Source organism: Panulirus ornatus, chromosome 16, assembly GCF_036320965.1.
Source record: "Panulirus ornatus isolate Po-2019 chromosome 16, ASM3632096v1, whole genome shotgun sequence".
NCBI classification, from domain to species: domain Eukaryota; kingdom Metazoa; phylum Arthropoda; class Malacostraca; order Decapoda; family Palinuridae; genus Panulirus; species Panulirus ornatus.
In genome coordinates, this window is record NC_092239.1 from 17262070 (window position 1) to 17286891 (window position 24822).

Here is a 24822-nt window from a genome sequence, read left to right on the forward strand (position 1 = left end):
AAAAGGAGAGATAGGTAGTATGTTTGAGGAAAGGAACCTGGATGTTTTGGCTCTGAGTGAAACGAAGCTCAAGGGTAAAGGGGAAGAGTGGTTTGGGAATGTCTTGGGAGTAAAGTCAGGGGTTAGTGAGAGGACAAGAGCAAGGGAAGGAGTAACACTACTACTGAATCAGGAGTGGTGGGAGTATGTGATAGATTGTAAGAAATTAAATTCTAGATTGATATGAGTAAAACTGAAAGTTGATGGAGAGAGATGGGTGATTATTGGTGCATATGCACCTGGGCATGAGAAGAAAGATCATGAGAGGCAAGTGTTTTGGGAGCAGCTGAATGAGTGTGTGAGTGGTTTTGATGCACGCGACCGGGTTATAGTGATGGGTGATTTGAATGCAAAGGTGAGTAATGTGGCAGTTGAGGGAATAATTGGTATACATGGAGTGTTCAGTGTTGTAAAAGGAAATGGTGAAGAGCTTGGAGATTTATGTGCTGAAAAAGGATTGGTGATTGGGAATACCTGGTTTAAAAAGCGAGATATACATAAGTATACGTATGTAAGTAGGAGAGATCGCCAGAGAGCGTTATTGGATTATGTGTTAATTGATAGACGCACGAAAGAGAGACTTTTGGATGTTAATGTGCTGAGAGGTGCAACTAGAGGGATGTCTGATCATTATCTTGTGGAGGCGAAGGTGAAGATTTATGGGGGTTTTCAGAAAAGAAGAGAGAATGTTGGGGTGAAGAGAGTGATGAGAGTAAGTGACCTTGGGAAGGAGACTTGTGTGAGGAAGTACCAGGAGACACTGAGTACAGAATGGAAAAAGGTGAGAACAAAGGACGTAAAGGGAGTGGGGGAGGAATGGGATGTATTTAGGGAAGCAGTGATGGCTTGCGCAAAAGATGCTTGTGGTATGAGAAGCGTGGGAGGTGGGTTGTTTAGAAAAGGTAGTGAGTGGTGGGATGAAGAAGTAAGATTATTAGTGAAAGAGATGAGAGAGGCATTTGGACGATTTTTGCAGCGAAAAAATGCAAATGAGTGGGAGAGGTATTAAAGAAAGAGGCAGGAGGTCAAGAGAAAGGTGTAAGAGGTGAAAAAGAGAGCAAATGAGAGTTGGGGTGAGAGAGTATCATTAAATTTCAGGGAGAATAAAAAGATGTTTTGGAAGGAGGTAAATAAAGTGCGTAAGACAAGGGAGCAGATGGGAACTTCAGTGAAGGGGGCAAATGGGGAGGTGATAACAAGTAGTGGTGATGTGAGGAGATGGAGTGAGTATTTTGAAGGTTTGTTGAATGTGTTTGATGATAGAGTGGCAGATATAGGGTGTTTTGCTTGAGGTGGTGTGCAAAGTGAGAGGGTTAGGGAAAATGATTTAGTAAATAGAGAAGAGGTAGTAAAAGCTTTATGGAAGATGAAAGCTGGCAAGGCAGCAGGTTTGGAAGGTATTGCAGTGGAATTTATTAAAAAGGGGGATGACTGTATTGTTGACTGGTTGGTAAGGTTATTTAATGTATGTATGATTCATGGTGAGGTGCCTGAGGTTTGGCGGAATGCTTGCATAGTGCCATTGCACAAAGGCAAAGGGGATAAGAGTGAGTGCTCAAATTACAGAGGTATAAGTTTGTTGAGTATTCCTGGTAAATCATATGGGAGGGTATTGATTGAGAGGGTGAAGGCATGTACAGAGCATCAGATTGGGGAAGAGCAGTGTGGTTTCAGAAGTGGTAGAGGATGTGTGGATCAGGTGTTTGCTTTGAAGAATGTATGTGAGAAATACTTAGAAAAGCAAATGCATTTGTATGTAGCATTCATGGATCCGGAGAAGGCATATGATAGAGTTGATAGAGATGCTCTGTGGAAGGTTTTAAGAATATATGGTGTGGGAGGAAAGTTGTTAGAAGCAGTGAAAAGTTTTTATCGAGGATGTAAGGCATGTGTACGTGTAGGAAGAGAGGAAAGTGATTGGTTCTCAGTGAATGTAGGTTTGCGGAAGGGGTGTGTGATGTTTCCATGGTTGTTTAATTTGTTTATGGATGGTGTTGTTAAGGAGGTGAATGCAAGAGTTTTGGAAAGAGGGGCAAGTATGCAGTCTGTTGTGGATGAGAGAGCTTGGGAAGTGAGTCAGTTGTTGTTCGCTGATGATACAGCGCTGGTGGCTGACTCATGTAAGAAACTGCAGAAGCTGGTGACTGAGTTTGGTAAAGTGTGTGAAAGAAGAAAGTTAAGAGTAAATGTGAATAAGAACAAGGTTATTAGGTACAGTAGGGTTGAGGGTCAAGTCAATTGGGAGGTAAGTTTGAATGGAGAAAAACTAGAGGAAGTAAAGTGTTTTAGATATCTGGGAGTGGATCTGGCAGCGGATGGAACCATGAAAGCGGAAGTGAATCATAGGGTGGGGGAGGGGGCGAAAATTCTGTGAGCGTTGAAGAATGTTTGGAAGTCGAGAACATTATATCCGAAGCAAAAATGGGTATGTTTGAAGGAATAGTGGTTCCAACAATGTTGTATGATTACGAGGCGTGGGCTATGGATAGAGTTGTGCTCAGGAGGGTGGATGTGCTGGAAATGAGATGTTTGAGGACAATATGTGGTGTGAGGTGGTTTGATCGAGTAAGTAATGTAAGGGTAAGAGAGATGTGTGGAAATAAAAAGAGCGTTGTTGAGAGAGCAGAAGAGGGTGTTTTGAAATGGTTTGGGCACATGGAGAGAATGAGTGAGGAAAGATTGACCAAGAGGATATATGTGTCAGAGGTGGAGGGAACAAGGAGAAGTGGGAGACCAAATTGGAGGTGGAAAGATGGAGTAAAAAAGATTTTGAGTGATCGGTGCCTGAACATGCAGTAGGGTGAAAGGCGGGCAAGGAATAGAGTGAATTCGATCGATGTGGTATACTGGGGTTGACGTGCTGTCAGTGGATTGAATCAGGGCATGTGAAGCATCTGGGGTAAACCATGGAAAGTTGTGTGGGGCCTGGATGTGGAAAGGGAGCTGTGGTTTCGGACATTATTGCATGACAGCTAGAGTCTGAGTGTGAACGAATGGAGCCTTTCTTGTCTTTTCCTAGCACTACCTCGCACACATGAGGGGGGGGGGGGGATGGTATTCCATGTGTGGCGAGTTGGCGATGGGAATGAATAAAGGCAGATAGTGTGAATTGTATGCATGGGTGTATATGTATGTGTCTGTGTGTGTATATATATGTGTACATTGAGATGTATAGGTATGTATATTTGCGTGTGTGGACGTGTATGTATATATATGTGTATGGGGGTGGGTTGGGCCATTTCTTTCGTCTGTTTCCTTGCGCTACCTCGCAAACGCAGGAGACAGCGACAAAGCAGAATGAAAAAAGAATGATATATTTATTTTTATTTATTTATTATACTTTGTCGCTGTCTCCCGCGTTTGCGAGATAGCGCAAGGAAACAGACGAAAGAAATGGCCCAACCCCCCCATACACATGTATATACATACGTCCACACACGCAAATATACATACCTACACAGCTTTCCATGGTTTACCCCAGACGCTTCACATGCCTTGATTCAATCCACTGACAGCACGTCAAACCCGGTATACCACATCGCTCCAATTCACTCTATTCCTTGCCCTCCTTTCACCCTCCTGCATGTTCAGGCCCCGATCACACAAAATCTTTTTCACTCCATCTTTCCACCTCCAATTTGGTCTCCCTCTTCTCCTTGTTCCCTCCACCTCCGACACATATATCCTCTTGGTCAATCTTTCCTCACTCATCCTCTCCATGTGCCCAAACCACTTCAAAACACCCTCTTCTGCTCTCTCAACCACGCTCTTTTTATTTCCACACATCTCTCTTACCCTTACGTTACTCACTCGATCAAACCACCTCACACCACACATTGTCCTCAAACATCTCATTTCCAGCACATCCATCCTCCTGCGCACAACTCTATCCATAGTCCACACCTCGCAACCATACAACATTGTTGGAACCACTATTCCTTGAAACATACCCATTTTTGCTTTCCGAGATAATGTTCTCGACTTCCACACATTCTTCAAGGCCCCCAGGATTTTCGCCCCCTCCCCCACCCTATGATCCACTTCCGCTTCCATGGTTCCATCCGCTGCCAGATCCACTCCCAGATATCTAAAACACTTCACTTCCTCCAGTTTTTCTCCATTCAAACTCACCTCCCAATTGACTTGACCCTCAACCCTACTGTACCTAATAACCTTGCTCTTATTCACATTTACTCTTAACTTTCTTCTTCCACACACTTTACCAAACTCAGTCACCAGCTTCTGCAGTTTCTCACATGAATCAGCCACCAGCGCTGTATCATCAGCGAACAACAACTGACTCACTTCCCAAGCTCTCTCATCCACAACAGACTTCATACTTGCCCCTCTTTCCAAAACTCTTGCATTTACCTCCCTAACAACCCCATCCATAAACAAATTAAACAACCATGGAGACATCACACACCCCTGCCGCAAACCTACATTCACTGAGAACCAATCACTTTCCTCTCTTCCTACACGTACACATGCCTTACATCCTCGATAAAAACTTTTCACTGCTTCTAACAACTTTCCTCCCACACCATATATTCTTAATACCTTCCACAGAGCAACTCTATCAACTCTATCATATGCCTTCTCCAGATCCATAAATGCTACATACAAATCCATTTGCTTTTCTAAGTATTTCTCACATACATTCTTCAAAGCAAACACCTGATCCACACATCCTCTACCACTTCTGAAACCACACTGCTCTTCCCCAATCTGATGCTCTGTACATGCCTTCACCCTCTCAATCAATACCATCCCATATAATTTACCTGGAATACTCAACAAACTTATACCTCTGTAATTTGAGCACTCACTCTTATCCCCTTTGCCTTTGTACAATGGCACTATGCACGCATTCCGCCAATCCTCAGGCACCTCACCATGAGTCATACATACATTAAATAACCTTACCAACCAGTCAACAATACAGTCTCCCCCTTTTTTAATAAATTCCACTGCAATACCATCCAAACCTGCTGCCTTGCCGGCTTTCATCTTCCGCAAAGCTTTCACTACCTCTTCTCTGTTTACCAAATCATTTTCCCTAACCCTCTCACTTTGCACACCACCTCGACCAAAACACCCTATATCTGCCACTCTATCATCAAACACATTCAACAGACCTTCAAAATACTCACTCCATCTCCTTCTCACATCACCACTACTTGTTTTCACATCCCCATTTGCGCCCTTCACTGAAGTTCCCATTTGCTCCCTTGTCTTACGCACTTTATTTACCTCCTTCCAGAACATCTTTTTATTCTCCCTAAAATTTAATGATACTCTCTCACCCCAACTCTCATTTGCCATTTTTTTCACCTCTTGCACCTTTTTCTTGACCTCCTGTCTCTTTCTTTTATACATCTCCCACTCAGTTGCATTTTTTCCCTGCAAAAATCGTCCAAATGCCTCTCTCTTCTCTTTCACTAATACTCTTACTTCTTCATCCCACCGCTCACTACCCTTTCTAATCAACCCACCTCCCACTCTTCTCATGCCACAAGCATCTTTTGCGCAATCCATCACTGATTCCCTAAATACACCCCATTCCTCCCCCACTCCCCTTACTTCCATTGTTCTCACCTTTTTCCATTATATATATATATATATATATATATATATTATATATATAAGGGTAAAGGGGAAGAGTGGTTTGGGAATGTCTGGGGAGTAAAGTCATGGGTTAGTGAGAGGACAAGAGCAAGGGAAGGAGTAGCAATACTCCTGAAACAGGAGTTGTGGGAGTATGTGATAGAGTGTAAGAAAGTAAATTCTCGATTAATATGGGTAAAACTGAAAGTTGATGGAGAGAGGTGGGTGATTATTGGTGCATATGCACCTGGGCATGAGAAGAAAGATCAAGAGAGGTAAGTGTTTTGGGAGCAGCTGAATGAGTGTGTTAGTGGTTTTGATGCACGAGACCGGGTTATAGTGATGGGTGATTTGAATGCAAAGGTGAGTAATGTGGCAGTTGAGGGAATAATTGGTATACATGGGGTGTTCAGTGTTGTAAATGGAAATGGTGAAGAGCTTGTAGATTTATGTGCTGAAAAAGGACTGATGATTGGGAATACCTGGTTTAAAAAGCGAGATATACACAAGTATACTTATGGAAGTAGGAGAGATGGCCAGAGAGCGTTATTGGATTACGTGTTAATTGACAGGCGTGCGAAAGAGAGACTTTTGGATGTTAATGTGCTGAGAGGTGCAACTGGAGGGATGTCTGATCATTATCTTGTGGAGGCTAAGGTGAAGATCTGTATGGGTTTTCAGAAAAGAAGAGTGAATGTTGGGGTGAAGAGGGTGGTGAGAGTAAGTGAGCTTGAGAAGGAGACCTGTGTGAGGAAGTACCAGGAGAGACTGAGTACAGAATGGAAAAAGGTGAGAACAATGGAAGCAAGGGGAGTGGGGGAGGAATGGGATGTATTTAGGGAATCAGTGATGGATTGCGCAAAAGATGCTTGTGGCATGAGAAGAGTGGGAGGTGGGTTGATTAGAAAGGGTAGTGAGCGGTGGGATGAAGAAGTAAGAGTATTAGTGAAAGAGAAGAGAGAGGCATTTGAACGATTTTTGCAGGGAAAAAATGCAATTGAGTGGGAGATGTATAAAAGAAAGAGACAGGAGGTCAAGAGAAAGGTGCAAGAGGTGAAAAAAAGGGCAAATGAAAAATGGGGTGAGAGAGTATCATTAAATTTTAGGGAGAATAAAAAGATGCTCTGGAAGGAGGTAAATAAAGTGCGTAAGACAAGGGAGCAAATGGGAACTTCAGTGAAGGGCGCAAATGGGGAGGTGATAACAAGTAGTGGTGATGTGAGAAGGAGATGGAGTGAGTATTTTGAAGGTTTGTTGAATGTGTTTGATGATAGAGTGGCAGATATAGGGTGTTTTGGTCGAGGTGGTGTGCAAAGTGAGAGGGTTAGGGAAAATGATCTGGTAAACAGAGAAGAGGTAGTGAAAGCTTTGCGGAAGATGAAAGCCGGCAAAACAGCAGGTTTGGATGGTATTGCAGTGGAATTTATTAAAAAAGGGGGTGACTGTATTGTTGACTGGTTGGTAAGGTTATTTGATGTATGTATGACTCATGGTGAGGTGCCTGAGGATTGGCGGAATGCGTGCATAGTGCCATTGTACAAAGGCAAAGGGGATAAGAGTGAGTGCTCAAATTACAGAGGTATAAGTTTGTGGAATATTCCAGGTAAATTATATGGGAGGGTATTGATTGAGAGGGTGAAGGCATGTACAGAGCATCAGATTGGGGAAGAGCAGTGTGGTTTCAGAAGTGGTAGAGGATGTGTGGATCAAGTGTTTGCTTTGAAGAATGTATGTGAGAAATACTTAGAAAAGCAAATGGATTTGTATGTAGCATTTATGGATCTGGAGAAGGCATATGATAGAGTTGATAGAGATGCTCTGTGGAAGGTATTAAGAATATATGGTGTGGGAGGAAAGTTGTTAGAAGCAGTGAAAAGTTTTTATCGAGGATGTAAGGCATGTGTACGTGTAGGAAGAGAGGAGAGTGATTGATTCTCAGTGAATGTAGGTTTGCGGCAGGGGTGTGTGATGTCTCCATGGTTGTTTAATTTGTTTATAGATGGGGTTGTTAGGGAGGTAAATGCAAGAGTTTTGGAAAGAGGGGCAAGTATGAAGTCTGTTGGGGATGAGAGAGCTTGGGAAGTGAGTCAGTTGTTGTTCGCTGATGATACAGCGCTGGTGGCTGATTCATGTGAGAAACTGCAGAAGTTGGTGACTGAGTTTGGTAAAGTGTGTGGAAGAAGAAAGTTAAGAGTAAATGTGAATAAGAGCAAGGTTATTAGGTACAGTAGGGTTGAGGGTCAAGTCAATTGGGAGGTGAGTTTGAATGGAGAAAAACTGGAGGAAGTGAAGTGTTTTAGATATCTGGGAGTGGATCTGGCAGCGGATGGAACCATGGAAGCGGAAGTGGATCATAGGGTGGGGGAGGGGGCGAAAATTCTGGGGGCCTTGAAGAATGTGTGGAAGTCGAGAACATTATCTCGGAAAGCAAAAATGGGTATGTTTGAAGGAATAGTGGTTCCAACAATGTTGTATGGTTGCGAGGCGTGGGCTATGGATTGAGTTGTGTGCAGGAGGATGAATGTGCTGGAAATGAGATGTTTGAGGACAATGTGTGGTGTGAGGTGGTTTGATCGAGTGAGTAACGTAAGGGTAAGAGAGATGTGTGGAAATAAAAAGAGCGTGGTTGAGAGAGCAGAAGAGGGTGTTTTGAAGTGGTTTGGGCACATGGAGAGGATGAGTGAGGAAAGATTGACCAAGAGGATATATGTGTCGGAGGTGGAGGGAGCAAGGAGAAGAGGGAGACCAAATTGGAGGTGGAAAGATGGAGTGAAAAAGATTTTGTGTGATCGGGGCCTGAACATGCAGGAGGGTGAAAGGAGGGCAAGGAATAGAGTGAATTGGAGCGATGTGGTATACCGGGGTTGATGTGCTGTCAGTGGATTGAATCAAGGCATGTGAAGCGTCTGGGGTAAACCATGGAAAGCTGTATAGGTATGTATATTTGCGTGTGTGGACGTATGTATATACATGTGTATGGGGGGGTTGGGCCATTTCTTTCGTCTGTTTCCTTGCGCTACCTCGCAAACGCGGGAGACAGCAACAAAGTATAAAAAAAAAAAAAATATGTTATATATATATATATATATATATATATATATATATATATATATATATATATATATATATATTATTATTTTTTTTTTTTTTTTTTTTTTTTTTTTTTTTTTCCAAAAGAAGGAACAGAGAATTGGGCCAGGTGAGGGTATTCCCTCAAAGGCCCAGTCCTCTGTTCTTAATGCTACCTCGCTAACGCGGGAAATGGCGAATAGTATAAAAGAAAAAGAAGAATATTATATATATATATATATATATATATATATATATATATATATATTATCCCTGGGGATAGGGGAGAAAGAATACTTCCTACGTATTCCCTGCGTGTCGTAGAAGGCGACTAAAAGGGAAGGGAGCGGGGGGCTGGAAATCCTCCCCTCTCTTTTTTTTTTTTTTTTTTTTTTTTTTTTTTCCAAAAGAAGGAACAGAGAAGGGGGCCAGGTGAGGATATTCCCTCAAAGGCCCAGTCCTCTGTTCTTAACGCTACCTCGCTATCGCGGGAAATGGCGAATAGTATGAAAAAAAAAAAAAATATATATATATGGATGTTTTGGCTCTGAGTGAAACGAAGCCCAAGGGTAAAGGGGATGAGTGGTTTGGGAATGTCTTGGGAGTAAAGTCAGGGGTTAGTGAGAGGACAAGAGCAAGGGAAGGAGTAGCACTATTCCTGAAACAGGAGTTTTGGGAGTATGTGATAGAGTGTATGAAAGTAAATTCTAGATTGATAAGGGTAAAACTGAAAGTTGATGGAGAGAGATGGGTGATTATTGGGGCATATGCACCTGGGCATAAGAAGAAAGATCATGAGAGGCAAGTGTTTTGGGAGCAGCTGAATGAGTGTGTGAGTGGTTTTCATGCACAAGACCGAGTTATAGTGTTGGGTGATTTGAATGCAAAGGTGATTAATGTGGTAGTTGAGGGAATAATTGGTATACATGGGGTGTTCAGTGTTGTAAATGGAAATGGTGAAGAGCTTGTGGATTTGTGTGCTGAGAAAGGACTGGTGATTGGGAATACCTGGTTTAAAAAGTGAGATATACTTAAGTATACTTATGTAAGTAGGAGAGATGGCCAGAGAGCATTATTGGATTACGTGTTGATTAATAGGCACGCGAAAGAGAGACTTTTGGATGTTTCTGTGCTGAGAGGTGCAACTGGAGGGATGTCTGATCATTAGTTTGTGTAGGCGAAGGTGAAGATTTGAAGGGTTTTCAGAAAATAAGAGAGAATGTTGGGGTGAAGAGAGTGGTGAGAATAAGTGAGCTTGGGAAGGAGACTTGTGTGAGGAAGTACCAGGAGAGACTGAGTACGGAATGGAAAAAGGTAAGAACAAAGGACATAAGGGGAGTGGGGGAGGAATGGGATGTATTTAGGGAAGCAGTGATGACTTGCACAAAAGATGCTTGTGGCATGAGAAGCGTGGGAGGTGGGTTGATTAGAAAGGGTAGCGAGTGGTGGGATGAAGAAGTAAGATTATTAGTAAAAGAGAATAGAGAGGCATTTGAACAATTTTTGCAAGGAAAAAATGCAAATAAGTGAGAGATGTATAAAAGAAAGAGACAGGAGGTCAAGAGAAAGGTGCAAGAGGTGAAAATGAGGGCAAATGAGAGTTGGGGTGAGAGAGTATCATTAAATTTTAGGGAGAATGAAAAGATGTTTTGGAAGGAGGTAAATAAAGTGCGTAAGACAAGGGAACAAGTAGTGGTGATGTGAGAAGGAGATGGAGTGAGTATTTTGAAGGTTTGTTGAATGTGTTTGATGATAGAGTGGCAGATATAGGGTGTTTTGGTCGAGGTGGTGTGCAAAGTGAGAGGGTTAGGGAAAATGATTTGGTAAACAGAGAAGAGGTAGTAAAAGCTTTGCAGAAGATGAAAGCCGGCAAGGCAGCAGGTTTGGATGGTATTGCAGTGGAATTTATTAAAAAAGGGGGTGACTGTATTATTGACTGGTTGGTAAGGTTATTTAATGTATGTATGACTCATGGTGAGGTGCCTGAGGATTGGTGGAATGCGTGCATAGTGCCATTGTATAAAGGCAAAGAGGATAAGAGTGACTGCTCAAATTACAGAGGTATAATTTTGTTGATTATTCATGGTAAATTATATGGGAGGGTATTGATTGAGAGGGTGAAAGCATGTACAGAGCATCAGATAGGGGAAGAGCAGTGTGGTTTCAGAAGTGGTAGAGGATGTGTGGATCAGGTGTTTGCTTTGAAGAATGTATGTGAGAAATACTTAGAAAAGCAAATGGATTTGTATGTAGCATTTATGGATCTGGAGAAGGCATATGATAGAGTTGATAGAGATGCTCTGTGGAAGGTATTAAGAATATATGGTTTGGGAGGCAAGTTGTTAGAAGCATTGAAACGTTTTTATCGAGGATGTAATGCATGTGTATGAGTAGGAAGAGAGGAAAGTGATTGGTTCTCAGTGAATGTAGGTTTGCGGCAGGGGTGTGTGATGTCTCCATGGTTGTTTAATTTGTTTATGGATGGGGTTGTTAGGGAGGTGAATGCAAGAGTTTTGGAAAGAGGGGCAAGTATGAAGTCTGTTGTGGATGAGAGAGCTTGGGAAGTGAGTCAGTTGTTGTTCGCTGATGATACAGCGCTGGTGGCTGATTCATGTGAGAAACTGCAGAAGCTGGTGACTGAGTTTGATAAAGTGTGTGAAAGAAGAAAGTTAAGAGTAATTGTGAATAAGAGCAAGATTATTAGGTACAGTAGGGTTGAGGGTCAAGTCAATTGGGAGGTAAGTTTGAATGGAGAAAAACTGGAGGAAGTAAAGTGTTTTAGATATCTGGGAGTGGATCTGGCAGCGGTTGGAACCATGGAAGCGGAAGTGGATCATAGGGTGGGGGAGGGGGCGAAAATTCTGGGAGCCTTGAAGAATGTATGGAAGTTGAGAACATTATCTCGGAAAGCAAAAATGGGTATGTTTGAAGGAATAGTGGTTCCAACAATGTTGTATGGTTGCGAGGCATGGGCTATGGATAGAGTTGTGCGCAGGAGGATGGATGTGCTGGAAATGAGATGTTTGAGGACAATGTGTGGTATGAGGTGGTTTGATCGAGTAAGTAACGTAAGGGTAAGAGAGATGTGTGGAAATAAAAAGAGCGTGGTTGAGAGAGCAGAAGAGGGTGTTTTGAAATTGTTTGGGCACATGGAGAGAATGAGTGAGGAAAGATTGACCAAGAGGATATATGTGTCGGAGGTGGAGGGAACGAGGAGAAGTGGGAGACCAAATTGGAGGTGGAAAGATGGAGTGAAAAAGATTCTGTGTGATCGGGGCCTGAACATGGAGGAGGGTGAAATGAGGGCAAGGAATAGAGTGAATTGGATTGATGTGGTATACCGGGGTTGACGTGCTGTCAGTGGATTGAATCAGAGCATGTGAAGCGTCTGGGGTAAACCATGGAAAGCTGTGTAGGTATGTATATTTGCGTGTGCGGACGTATGTATATACATGTGTATGGTGGTGGGTTAGGCAAAAATATATATATATATATATATATATATATATATATATATATATATATATATATATATATATATATATATATATATATATTTTATTATTATTATACTTTGTCGCTGTCTCCCGCGTTTGTGAGGTAGCGCAAGGAAACAGACGAAAGAAATGGCCCAACCCCCCCCATACACATGTATATACATACGTCCACACACGCAAATATACATACCTACACAGCTTTCCATGGTTTACCCCAGTCGCTTCACATGCCCTGATTCAATCCACTGACAGCACGTCAACACCGGTATACCACATCGCTCCAATTCACTCTATTCCTTGCCCTCCTTTCACCCTCCTGCATGTTCAAGCCCCGATCACACAAAATCTTTTTCACTCCATCTTTCCACCTCCAATTTGGTCTCCCTCTTCTCCTCGTTCACTCCACCTCCGACACATATATCCTCTTGGTCAATCTTTCCTCACTCATTCTCTCCATGTGCCCAAACCACTTCAAAACACCCTCTTCTGCTCTCTCAACCACGCTCTTTTTATTTCCACACATCTCTCTTACCCTTACGTTACTCACTCGATTAAACCACCTCACACCACACATTGTCCTCAAACATCTCATTTCCAGCACATCCATCCTCCTGCGCACAACTCTATCCATAGCCCACGCCTCGCAACCATACAACATTGTTGGAACCACTATTCCTTCTAACATACCCATTTTTGCTTTCCAAGATAATGTTCTCGACTTCCACACATTCTTCAAGGCCCCCAGAATTTTCGCCCCCTCCCCCACCCTATGATCCACTTCCGCTTCCATGGTTCCATCCGCTGCCAGATCCACTCCCAGATATCTAAAACACTTCACTTCCTCCAGTTTTTCTCCATTCAAACTCACCTCCCAATTGACTTGACCCTCAACCCTACTGTACCTAATAACCTTGCTCTTATTCATATTTACTCTTAACTTTCTTCTTCCACACACTTTACCAAACTCAGTCACCAGCTTCTGCAGTTTCTCACATGAATCAGCCACTAGCGCTGTATCATCAGCGAACAACAACTGACTCACTTCCCAAGCTCTCTCATCCCCAACAGACTTCATACTTGCCCCTCTTTCCAAAACTCTTGCATTTACTTCCCTAACAACCCCATCCATAAACAAATTAAACAACCATGGAGACATCACACACCCCTGCCGCAAACCTACATTCACTGAGAACCAATCACTTTCCTCTTTTCCTACACGTACACATGCCTTACATCCTCGATAAAAACTTTTCACTGCTTCTAACAACTATATATATATATATATATATATATATATATATATATATATATATATATATATATATATATATATTGGGGAAGAGCAGTGTGGTTTCAGAAGTGGTAGAGGATGTGTGGATCAGGTGTTTACTTTGAAGAATGTATGTGAGAAATACTTAGAAAAGCAAATGGATTTGTATGTAGCATTTATGGATCTGGAGAAGGCATATGATAGAGTTGATAGAGATGCTCTGTGGAAGGTATTAAGAATATATGGTGTGGGAGGCAAGTTGTTAGAAGCAGTGAAAAGTTTTTATCGAGGATGTAAGGCATGTGTACATGTAGGAAGAGAGGAAAGTGATTGGTTCTCAGTGAATGTAGGTTTGCGGCAGGGGTGTGTGATGTCTCCATGGTTGTTTAATTTGTTTATGGATGGGGTTGTTAGGGAGGTGAATGCAAGAGTTTTGGAAAGAGGGACAAGTATGAAGTCTGTTGGGGATGAGAGAGCTTGGGAAGTGAGTCAGTTGTTGTTCGCTGATGATACAGCGCTGGTGGCTGATTCATGTGAGAAACTGCAGAAGCTGGTGACTGAGTTTGGTAAAGTGTGTGAAAGAAGAAAGTTAAGAGTAAATGTGAATAAGAGCAAGGTTATTAGGTACAGTAGGGTTGAGGGTCAATTCAATTGGGAGGTGAGTTTGAATGGAGAAAAACTGGAGGAAGTGAAGTGTTTTAGATATCTGGGAGTGGATCTGGCAGCGGATGGAACCATGGAAGCGGAAGTGGATCATAGGGTGGGGAAGGGGGCGAAAATTCTGGGAGCCTTGAAGAATGTGTGGAAGTCGAGAACATTATCTCGGAAAGCAAAAATGGGTATGTTTGAAGGAATAGTGGTTCCAACAATGTTGTATGGTTGCGAGGCGTGGACTATGGATAGAGTTGTGCGCAGGAGGATGGATGTGCTGGAAATGAGATGTTTGAGGACAATGTGTGGTGTGAGGTGGTTTGATCGAGTAAGTAACGTAAGGGTAAGAGAGATGTGTGGAAATAAAAAGAGCGTGGTTGAGAGAGCAGAAGAGGGTGTTTTGAAATGGTTTGGTCACATGGAGAGAATGAGTGAGGAAAGATTGACCAAGAGGATATATGTGTCGGAGGTGGAGGGAACGAGGAGAAGAGGGAGACCAAATTGGAGGTGGAAAGATGGAGTGAAAAAGATTTTGTGTGATCGGGGCCTGAACATGCAGGAGGGTGAAAGGAGGGCAAAGAATAGAGTGAATTGGAGCGATGTGGTATACCGGGGTTGACTGCTGTCAGTGGATTGAATCAAGGCATGTGTATGGGGGTGGGTTGGGCCATTTCTTTCGTCTGTTTCCTTGCGCTACCTCGCAAATGCGGGAGACAGCGATAAAGCAAAAAAGAATATATATATATATATATATATATATATATATATATATATATATATATATATGTGAGAAACTGCAGAAGCTGGTGACTGAGTTTGGTAAAGTGTGTGAAAGAAGAGAGTTAAGAGTAAATGTGAATAATAGCAAGGTTATTAGGTACAGTAGGGTTGAGGGTCGAGTCAATTGGGAGATAAGTTTGAATGGAGAAAAACTGGAGGAAGTAAAGTGTTTTAGATATCTGGGAGTGGATCTGGCAGCGGATGGAACCATGGAAGCGGAAGTGAATCATAGGGTGGGGTAGGGGGCGAAAATCCTGGGAGCCTTGAAGAATGTGTGGAAGTCGAGAACATTATCCCGGAAAGCAAAAATGGGTATGTTTGAAGGAATAGTGGTTCCAACAATGTTTTATGGTTTCGAGGCGTGGGCTATGGATAGAGTTGTGCGCAGGAGGGTGGATGTGCTGGAAATGAGATGTTTGAGGACAATGTGTGGTGTGAGGTGGTTTGATCGAGTAAGTAATGTAAGGGTAAGAGAGATGTGTGGAAATAGAAATGGGCATGTGAAGCGTCTGGGGTAAACCATGGAAAGTTGTGTGTGGCCTGGATGTGGAAAGGGAGCTGCGGTTTCGGGCATTATTGCGTGGCAGCTAGAGACTGAGTATGAACGAATGGGGCCTTTGTTGTCTTTTCCTAGTGCTACCTCGCATACATGAGGGGGGAGGGGGAAGGTATTCCATGTGTGGCGAGGTGGCGATGGGAGTGAATGGTGGCAGACAGTGTGAATTGTGTGCATGGGTATATATGTATGTGTCTGTGTATGTATATATATGTGTACATTGAGATGTATAGGTATGTATATTTGCGTGTGTGGACGTGTGTGTGTATACATTGTGTATGGGGGTGGGTTGGGCCATTAATTTTGTCTGTTTCCTTGCGCTACCTCGCAAACGCGGGAGACAGCGACAAAGCAAAATAAAAAAAATAATAAAGGTGAAGATTTGTATGGGTTTTCAGAAAAGAAGAGTGAATGTTGGGGTGAAGAGGGTGGTGAGAGTAAGTGAGCTTGGGAAGGAGACTTGTGTGAGGAAGTACCAGGAGAGACTGAGTACAGAATGGAAAAAGGTGAGAACAATGGAAGTAAGGGGAGTGGGGGAGGAGTGGGATGTATTTAGGGAATCAGTGATGGATTGCGCAAAAGATGCTTGTGGCATGAGAAGAGTGGGAGGTGGGTTGATTAGAAAGGGTAGTGAGTGGTGGGATGAAGAAGTAAGAGTATTAGTGAAAGAGAAGAGAGAGGCATTTGGACGATTTTTGCAGGGAAAAAATGCAATTGAGTGGGAGACGTATAAAAGAAAGAGACAGGAGGTCAAGAGAAAGGTGCAAGAGGTGAAAAAAAAGGGCAAATGAGAGTTGGGGTGAGAGAGTATCATTAAATTTTAGGGAGAATAAAAAGATGTTCTGGAAGGAGGTAAATAAAGTGCGTAAGACAAGGGAGCAAATGGGAACTTCAGTGAAGGGCGCAAATGGATAGGTGATAACAAGTAGTGGTGATGTGAGAAGGAGATGGAGTGAGTATTTTGAAGGTTTGTTGAATGTGTTTGATGATAGAGTGGCAGATATAGGGTGTTTTGGTCGAGGTGGTGTGCAAAGTGCGAGGGTTAGGGAAAATGAGTTGGTAAACAGAGAAGAGGTAGTAAAAGCTTTGCAGAAGATTAAAGCCGGGAAGGCAGCAGGTTTGGATGGTATTGCAGTGGAATTTATTAAAAAAGGGGGTGACTGTATTGTTGACTGGTTGGTAAGGTTATTTAATGTATGTATGACTCATGGTGAGGTGCCTGAGGATTGGCGGAATGCGTGCATAGTGCCATTGTACAAAGGCAAAGGGGATAAGAGTGAGTGCTCAAATTACAGAGGTATAAGTTTGTTGAGTATTCCTGGCAAATTATATGGGAGGGTATTGATTGAGAGGGTGAAGTCATGTACAGAGCATCAGATTGGGGAAGAGCAGTGTGGTTTCAGAAGTGGTAGAGGATGTGTGGATCAGGTGTTTGCTTTGAAGAATGTATGTGAGAAATACTTAGAAAAGCAAATGGATTTGTATGTAGCATTTATGGATCTGGAGAAGGCATATGATAGAGTTGATAGAGATGCTCTGTGGAAGGTATTAAGAATATATGGTGTGGGAGGCAAGTTGTTAGAAGCAGTGAAAAGTTTTTATCGAGGATGTAAGGCATGTGTACGTGTAGGAAGAGAGGAAAGTGATTGGTTCTCAGTGAATGTAGGTTTGCGGTAGGGGTGTATGATGTCTCCATGGTTGTTTAATTTGTTTATGGATGGGGTTGTTAGGGAGGTGAATGCAAGAGTTTTGGAAAGAGGGGCAAGTATGAAGTCTGTTGGGGATGAGAGAGCTTGGGAAGTGAGTCAGTTGTTGTTCGCTGATGATACAGCGCTGGTGGCTGAATCATGTGAGAAACTGCAGAAGTTGGTGACTGAGTTTGGTAAAGTGTGTGAAAGAAGAAAGTTAAGAGTAAATGTGAATAAGAGCAAGGTTATTAGGTACAGTAGGGTTGAGGGTCAATTCAATTGGGAGGTGAGTTTGAATGGAGAAAAACTGGAGGAAGTGAAGTGTTTTAGATATCTGGGAGTGGATCTGGCAGCGGATGGAACCATGGAAGCGGAAGTGGATCATAGGGTGGGGGAGGGGGCGAAAATTCTGGGAGCCTTGAAGAATGTGTGGAAGTCGAGAACATTATCTCGTAAAGCAAAATGGGTATGTTTGAAGGAATAGTGGTTCCAACAATGTTGTATGGTTGCGAGGCATGGACTATGGATAGAGTTGTGCGCAGGAGGATGGATATGCTGGAAATGAGATGTTTGAGGACAATGTGTGGTGTGAGGTGGTTTGATCGAGTAAGTAACGTAAGGGTAAGAGAGATGTGTGGAAATAAAAAGAGCGTGGTTGAGAGAGCAGAATATGGTGTTTTGAAATGGTTTGGTCACATGGAGAGAATGAGTGAGGAAAGATTGACCAAGAGGATATATGTGTCGGAGGTGGAGGGAACAAGGAGAAGAGGGAGACCAAATTGGAGGTGGAAAGATGGAGTGAAAAAGATTTTGTGTGATCGGGGCCTGAACATGCAGGAGGGTGAAAGGAGGGCAAGGAATAGATGAATTGGAGCGATGTGGTATACCGGGGTTGACGTGCTGTCAGTGGATTGAATCAAGGCATGTGAAGCGTCTGGGGTAAACCATGGAAAGCTGTGTAGGTATGTATATTTGCGTGTGTGGACGTATGTATATACATGTGTATGGGGGGGGGGGGTTGGGCCATTTCTTTCGTCTGTTTCCTTGCACTACTTCGCAAATGCGGGAGACAGCGACAAAGTATAATAAATAAATATAAATATATATATATATATCCCTGGAGATAGGGGAGAAAGAATACTTTCCATGTATTCCCTGCGTGTCATAGAATGCAAGTAAAAGGGGAGGGAGCAGGGGGCTGGAAATCCTCCCCTCTCATTTTTAATTTTCCAAAAGAAAGAAAAGGTAAAGTGGCCAAGTGATGATTTCCCTCAAAGGCTCAGTCCTCTCTTCTTAATGCTACCTTGCTAATGTGGGAAATGGCGAATAGTATGGAAATTTTTTTTTTCATACTTAATCGCTGTCTCCCAGTCAGCAAGGTAGCACAAAGGTAGCCCCACAGACCTTTCCATGGTTTACCCCGATGCTTCTTAAGCCCTGGTTCAATCCTTTGACAGCACGTCAATCCCAGTATACCACATCATTCCAATTCACTCTATTTCTTGCATGCCTTTCACCCTCTAGTATGTTCAGGCCCCGATTGCTCAAAATCTTTTTCACTCCATCCTTCCACCTTCTATTTGATCTTCTGGTTTTCCTTCTTCCCTCTACCTCTGACACATATATCCTCTTTGTCAATCTTTCCTCACTCATTCTCTCCGTGTGTCCAAATAGTTTCAACACACCCTCTTCAGCTCTCTCACCCACACTCTTTTTATTACCACACCTGAGTCAGTTGTTGTTCGCTGATGATACAGCGCTGGTGGCTGATTCATGTGAGAAACTGCAGAAACTGGTGACTGAGTTTGGTAAAGTGTGTGAAAGAAGAAAGTTAAGAGTAAATGTGAGTAAGAGCAAGGTTATTAGGTACAGTAGGGTTGAGGGTCAAGTCAATTGGGAGGTAAGTTTGAATGGAGAAAAACTGGAGGAAGTAAAGTGTTTTAGATATCTGGGAGTGGATCTGGCAGCGGATGGAACCATGGAAGCGGAAGTGAGCCATAGGGTGGGGGAGGGGGCGAAAATTCTGGGAGCCTTGAAGAATGTGTGGAAGTCGAGAACATTATCTCGGAAAGCAAAAATGGGTATGTTTGAAGGAATAGTGGTTCCAACAATGTTGTATGGTTGCGAGGCGTGGGCTATGGATAGAGTTGTGCGCAGGAGGATGGATGTGCTGGAAATGAGATGTTTGAGGACAATGTGTGGTGTGAGGTGGTTTGATCGAGTAAGTAATGTAAGGGTAAGAGAGATGTGTGGAAATAAAAAGAGCGTGGTTGAGAGAGCAGAAGAGGGTGTTTTGAAATGGTTTGGGCACATGGAGAGAATGAGTGAGGAAAGATTGACCAAGCGGATATATGTGTCAGAGGTGGAGGGAACGAGGAGAAGTGGGAGACCAAATTGGAGGTGGAAAGATGGAGTGAAAAAGATTTTGAGTGATCGGGGCCTGAACATGCAGGAGGGTGAAAGGCGTGCAAGGAATAGAGTGAATTGGATCGATGTGGTATACCGGGGTTGACGTGCTGTCAGTGGATTGAATCAGGGCATGTGAAGCGTCTGGGGTAAACCATGGAAAGCTGTGTGGGGCCTGGATGTGGAAAGGGAGCTGTGGTTTCGGGCATTTTTGCATGACAGCTAGAGACTGAGTGTGAACGAATGGGGCCTTTGTTGTCTTTTCCTAGCGCTACCCCGCACGCATGAGGGGGGAGGGGGATGGTATTCCATGTGTGGTGAGGTGGCGATGGGAATGAATAAAGGCAGACAGTGTGAATTGTGTGCATGGGTGTATATGTATGTGTCTGTGTGTATATGTATGTGTACATTGAGATGTATAGGTATGTATATTTACGTGTGTGGACGTGTGTGTGTATATACATGTGTATGGGGGTGGGTTGGGCCATTTCTTTTGTCTGTTTCCTTGCGCTACCTCGCAAACGCAGGAGACAGCGACAAAGCAAAATAAAAAAAAAAGTATATGAAATATCTCTCTTACCCTTTCATTACTTACTTGATCAAATCACCTCACACCACATGTTGTCCTCAAACATCTCATTTTCAGCACATCCACCCTCCTCTGCACAACCCTATCTTATCCCATATCCCGCAACCATGTAACATTGTTGGAACTACTATTCCTTCAAAAAAACCCATTTTTGCTCACCAAGATAATGTTCTCTCTTTCCACACATTTTTCATCGCTCCCAGAACCTTCGCCCCCTCCCCCACCCTATGACACACTTCCACTTCCATGGTTCCAGTCGCTGCTGTTTCCACTTCCAGGTACCTAAAACACTCCACCTCTTCCAGTTTTTCTCCATTCAAAGTTACATCCCAGTTAACCTGTCCCTCAGCCATACTGAAAGTAATAACCTTGCTCTTATTCACATATACTCTCATCTTTCTCTTTTCACACACTTTTCCAAACTCACTCATCAACTTCTGCAGTTTCTCGCTCGAATCAACCACTAGAGCTGTATCATCGGTGAGCAACAACTAACTCACTTCCAAAGCCCTCTCATTCACCACAGGTGGTTTGATCGAGTAAGTAATGAAAGGGTAAGAGAGATGTGTGGAAATAAAAAGAGTGTGGTTGAGAGAACAGAAGAGGGTGTGTTGAAGTGGTTTGAACATATGGAGAGAATAAGTGAGGAAAGATTTACAGAGGATATATGTGTCAGAGGTGGAGGGAACGAGGGTAAGTGGGAGACCAAATTAGAGGTGGAAGGATGGAGTGAAATGGATTTTGAGCAATTGGGGCCTGAACATACAGGAGGGTGAAAGGCATGCAAGGAATAAAGTGCATTGGAATGATGTGGTATACCAGGGTCAACGTGCTCTGAATGGATTGAACTAGGGCACGTGAAGCATCTGGGGTAAACCATGGAAAGTTTTGTGGGGCCTGGATGTGGAAAGGGAGCTGTGGTTTCTGTACATTACACATGACAGCTAGAGACTGAGTGTGGATGAATGTGGCCTTTGTTGTCTTTTCTTAGTGCTACCTCAGGCACACACTGGGGGAGAGGGGTGTCATTTCATGTGTGGCGGGGTTGCGGCGGGAATGGATGAAGGCAGCATGTATGAATATTTACATGTGTATATATGTATATGTCTGTGTATGTATATGTATGTACACGTTAAAAAATATAGGTATGTATATGTGAGTGTGTGGGCATTTATGTATATACATGTGTATGTGGGTGGGTTGGGCCATTCTTCTTTCATCTGTTTCCTTGCACCGCCTCGCTAACACGGGAGACAGCGACAAATTATAATAAATCAGTAGATATAAATGCACATATGCATATGTATACATATCAACATATCCATACAGACATATACAGACATATACATATATACATATGTACATATTCATACTTGCTTCCCTTCATCCATTCCTATCGCTACCCTGCCCCAAAGGAAACAGCATCACTATCCCCAATTTCAGTGAGGTAGCACCAGGAAAACAGATAAAAAGGCCACATTCGTTCACACCCAGTCTCTAGCTGTCATGTGTAATGCACCGAAACCACAGCTCCCGATCCACATCCAGGCCCCACAGACCTTTTCATGGTTTAACCCCTTCGCTTCACATGCTCTGGTTCAGTCCATTGACAGCATGTCGACCCTGGTATACCACATCGTTCCAATTCACTCTATTCCTTGTGTGCGTCTCATCCTGACGTATGTTCAGGCCCCAATCGCTCAAAATCTTTTTCACACAATAGCTTTGTGAATTTTTGGAATTATTGTTTTCTTAGTTTTTTTTCATGAAAATTATTGATTTCTTGTATTGTTTGATGCTTTAGGGAAGGAAGGTACTGCAGTTATATGAAGGATATGGAAATTTGATGAATGCAATGAGTAGAGCATCAGGAGAGTAAAGGGTAGTGTATCTTTGTTGGGATATGTGATGTCTTTGGTTGTTTGATCTGTTTACTGACAGGGTGTTGATGGAGACAAATGCAAGGATCATAGACCAAAGGGCAGATGTCTGGTAAATATTAGGGATTTAGGGAGAAAATTGCTGTGTGCAAATGCCATAACTGTGGTGGCAGACTTCAAAGAGAACCTCCAGAATCTGGTGACAACTGGGGAAAGTGTGTGAAAGTTAGATGTGATCAAAAGTATGATGAGGTACAGTATGATGCTTTGAGAATAAGTTTTATTGGGGAGGACCTGGAGAAAGTGGAGTGATTAGGTACCAAGAAGTGGACCTAGCAATAGATGGAACCATGGAGTGCTCAAGTAAGCCACAGGGTGGGAGCGGTGTATTTGAGGAGTGTGTGGAAAGAGAGGTGAGTGACTGTTAGGGCAGTGATTAGGTATGCCGAAGGTATAGTGGTCTTGACAGTATCGTACTTATGTGAATCTTGGGCCTTGAATGAAAAAAAAGAATGAAAGATAAATTTTTTGGTAATGATTTGCCTGAAGATGGCATGTATTGTTAAGCAGGTTGATCATATAAGGAATCACAGCATGAGATGTTAGTATGATTGTTGGCATAGTATGACAGAGAGCTGACTAGGAGGTCATGAAATTGTTTGGAACATGGAGATCTTATCAGAAATAAGGGGGAAAAGAGGGAGAGGGAGAAAATGGAGGAATGGAGCAAAAGAGGCTTTAGACTATTGGTGCTTAAGTTTTCAAGAAAGTGAAAGGCATACATTGGATAGAACAGATTGGAGCACTGTGGTATATGGGGGCAGCATGCTTTTTTTTGGGCTAACCAGGGCACATGAAGATGTCAGAGTAAACCATGCAATAGTCTGTGGGGCATGGCTGTTGATTTTTTAGTCTTGAATTTTTAGTGTAGTGTACCTGACAGCTAGAGAATGGATGTGTGCAAATGCAAATGAGGCTGTTGTTCATCTGTTTCAGATGCCATCCTACTAAGGCAGGAGAAGCAGTTGTGTATAGAAAAAAATACTTATTTCATAAAAATGTAGATAAACCTTTTATGGAGAAGACTTAGTACTAGAGATAGACAAAGTGAAGTACTAAAATGAATGGTAGTACAACATTCATTGAAGGTCATCCTCAGATTTTCCTTCAAATTTCAGTATGTGTACTTCAGGCAAATGAGTCGAGCTGCAACATTAATTCAAAATCAGTTTCGATCTTATTGTGAACACAAGCGCTTCAAGAAGAGCTTAGAAGGAGCTGCACATCCCAATGTCAACTTCTCACTAAGGGGATCAAGGGAAACTACTCCCATTCCTACACTAAAGTAAGTCATTGCAAAATCTCATCACAGTCTCTCTGTCTCTCTCTGTCTCTGTCTCTCTCTGTCTCTGTCTCTCTCTGTCTCTCTCTGTCTCTCTCTGTCTCTGTCTCTCTCTCTCTCTGTCTCTCTCTCTCTCTGTCTCTCTCTGTCTCTGTCTCTATCTGTCTCTGTCTCTATCTGTCTCTGTCTCTATCTGTCTCTGTCTCTGTCTTTCTCTGTCTTTCTCTGTCTCTGTCTTTCTCTGTCTTTCTCTCTGTCTCTCTCTCTGTCTCTCTATCTGTCTCTCTCTCTCTGTCTCTCTCTCTCTCTCTCTCTCTCTCTCTCTCTCTCTCTCTCTCTCTCTCTCTCTCTCTCTCTCTCTCTCTCTCTGCTTTTAGATGTTAAAAACATACATGGAATAACCTCAGAAACATTTGAAATAATAATTGTCATGTGCTCAAAATCATTGTAGATGAACCAAGAATAGATAGATATATAATGCAGTTGGCAGCTGAGTAGAACAGTCTTATTTATTATTTAAGTCGTAGTTCTAGCCCCGCCATTACAGCTAAATCCTGTTGTAAGGACTTGTAGGTATTTATAGGTTGGTAATCTGTCTCCCTTTCTCATATAGAGCTCTTCAAAATAGCATTTGTTGATGAAAAGAATATGTTATGGTAAACATTTGTTGATAGTTGAACACCATACCTACATTATGAAAATTGTCTCAATACAGTAAAAAGATGAATATACATTTACAGGCGAACATACTCCCAACGCCGTCAGCACCAAGCTGCTCGTAAGATTCAACAATTTATGCGGCAAACTAAGCAAAAGTAAGTCAAAAAAGTCTGATAATTTTCCAAGTTCCCAAAAGTTAAAAGTGTGAGAGTGTTGTTATGCCTGCTTGATTACTTCAGAGTCTACATTACTGATGCTTTTGCTCTTTCCATAGATGCTTTAATATGGGATATATGTGTCTGCTATGTAATCTGTTGATATGTCTGTTAGCACATGATTGGGGTTCCATTTCATGATACTCCTACTAGATTACAAGGCGTTGTGTTCCAGTTGCCTGATCATTTTGGTAGATGCTTAGTATCAAGCTTGGCTAAAGCTAGTGTAGTATTAAATATCTATACATTTAAAGTATTGTTCTTTATATGAACATATACAATTTATCTCTTTAAGAAACCTCTACATCATGAACATGATTAATGAAACACCTGTAAACTGGATGTATAGTAGACAATCTGAGCATCTTATTGGCAGTCATTTCAAACTTAACCAGAGTTTGTGTGTATGTAAGTTAGTATTCTGTTTTTCTGTAGTCTGACACTATTTTTAAAGCCACTTAATTTTGTCATCCAGACTGGGTCTGAAGCAAGATGAGAATTGTAGTATTTTGTAATGCTCATCCAAATGGCATATTTGTAAACTAAGTTTTATGTATTGCTGTTGGGACTCTT

At 42.5% G+C, this 24822-nt stretch overlaps 1 protein-coding gene across 7 annotated transcripts in view; it reads left to right on the top strand.

Moving 5' to 3' along the window:
- The window catches only part of Camta (Calmodulin-binding transcription activator), a 1164029-nt gene that overhangs the window by 1059413 nt on the left and 79794 nt on the right, over nucleotides 1-24822 (top strand). For all 7 annotated transcript variants that reach the window (XM_071671358.1, XM_071671359.1, XM_071671353.1 and 4 more), the window contains 2 exons: nucleotides 23211-23377; nucleotides 24115-24189. In XM_071671358.1, coding sequence (XP_071527459.1) covers nucleotides 23211-23377; nucleotides 24115-24189 — 242 coding nt within the window. The remainder of the gene's footprint in view (nucleotides 1-23210; nucleotides 23378-24114; nucleotides 24190-24822) is intronic.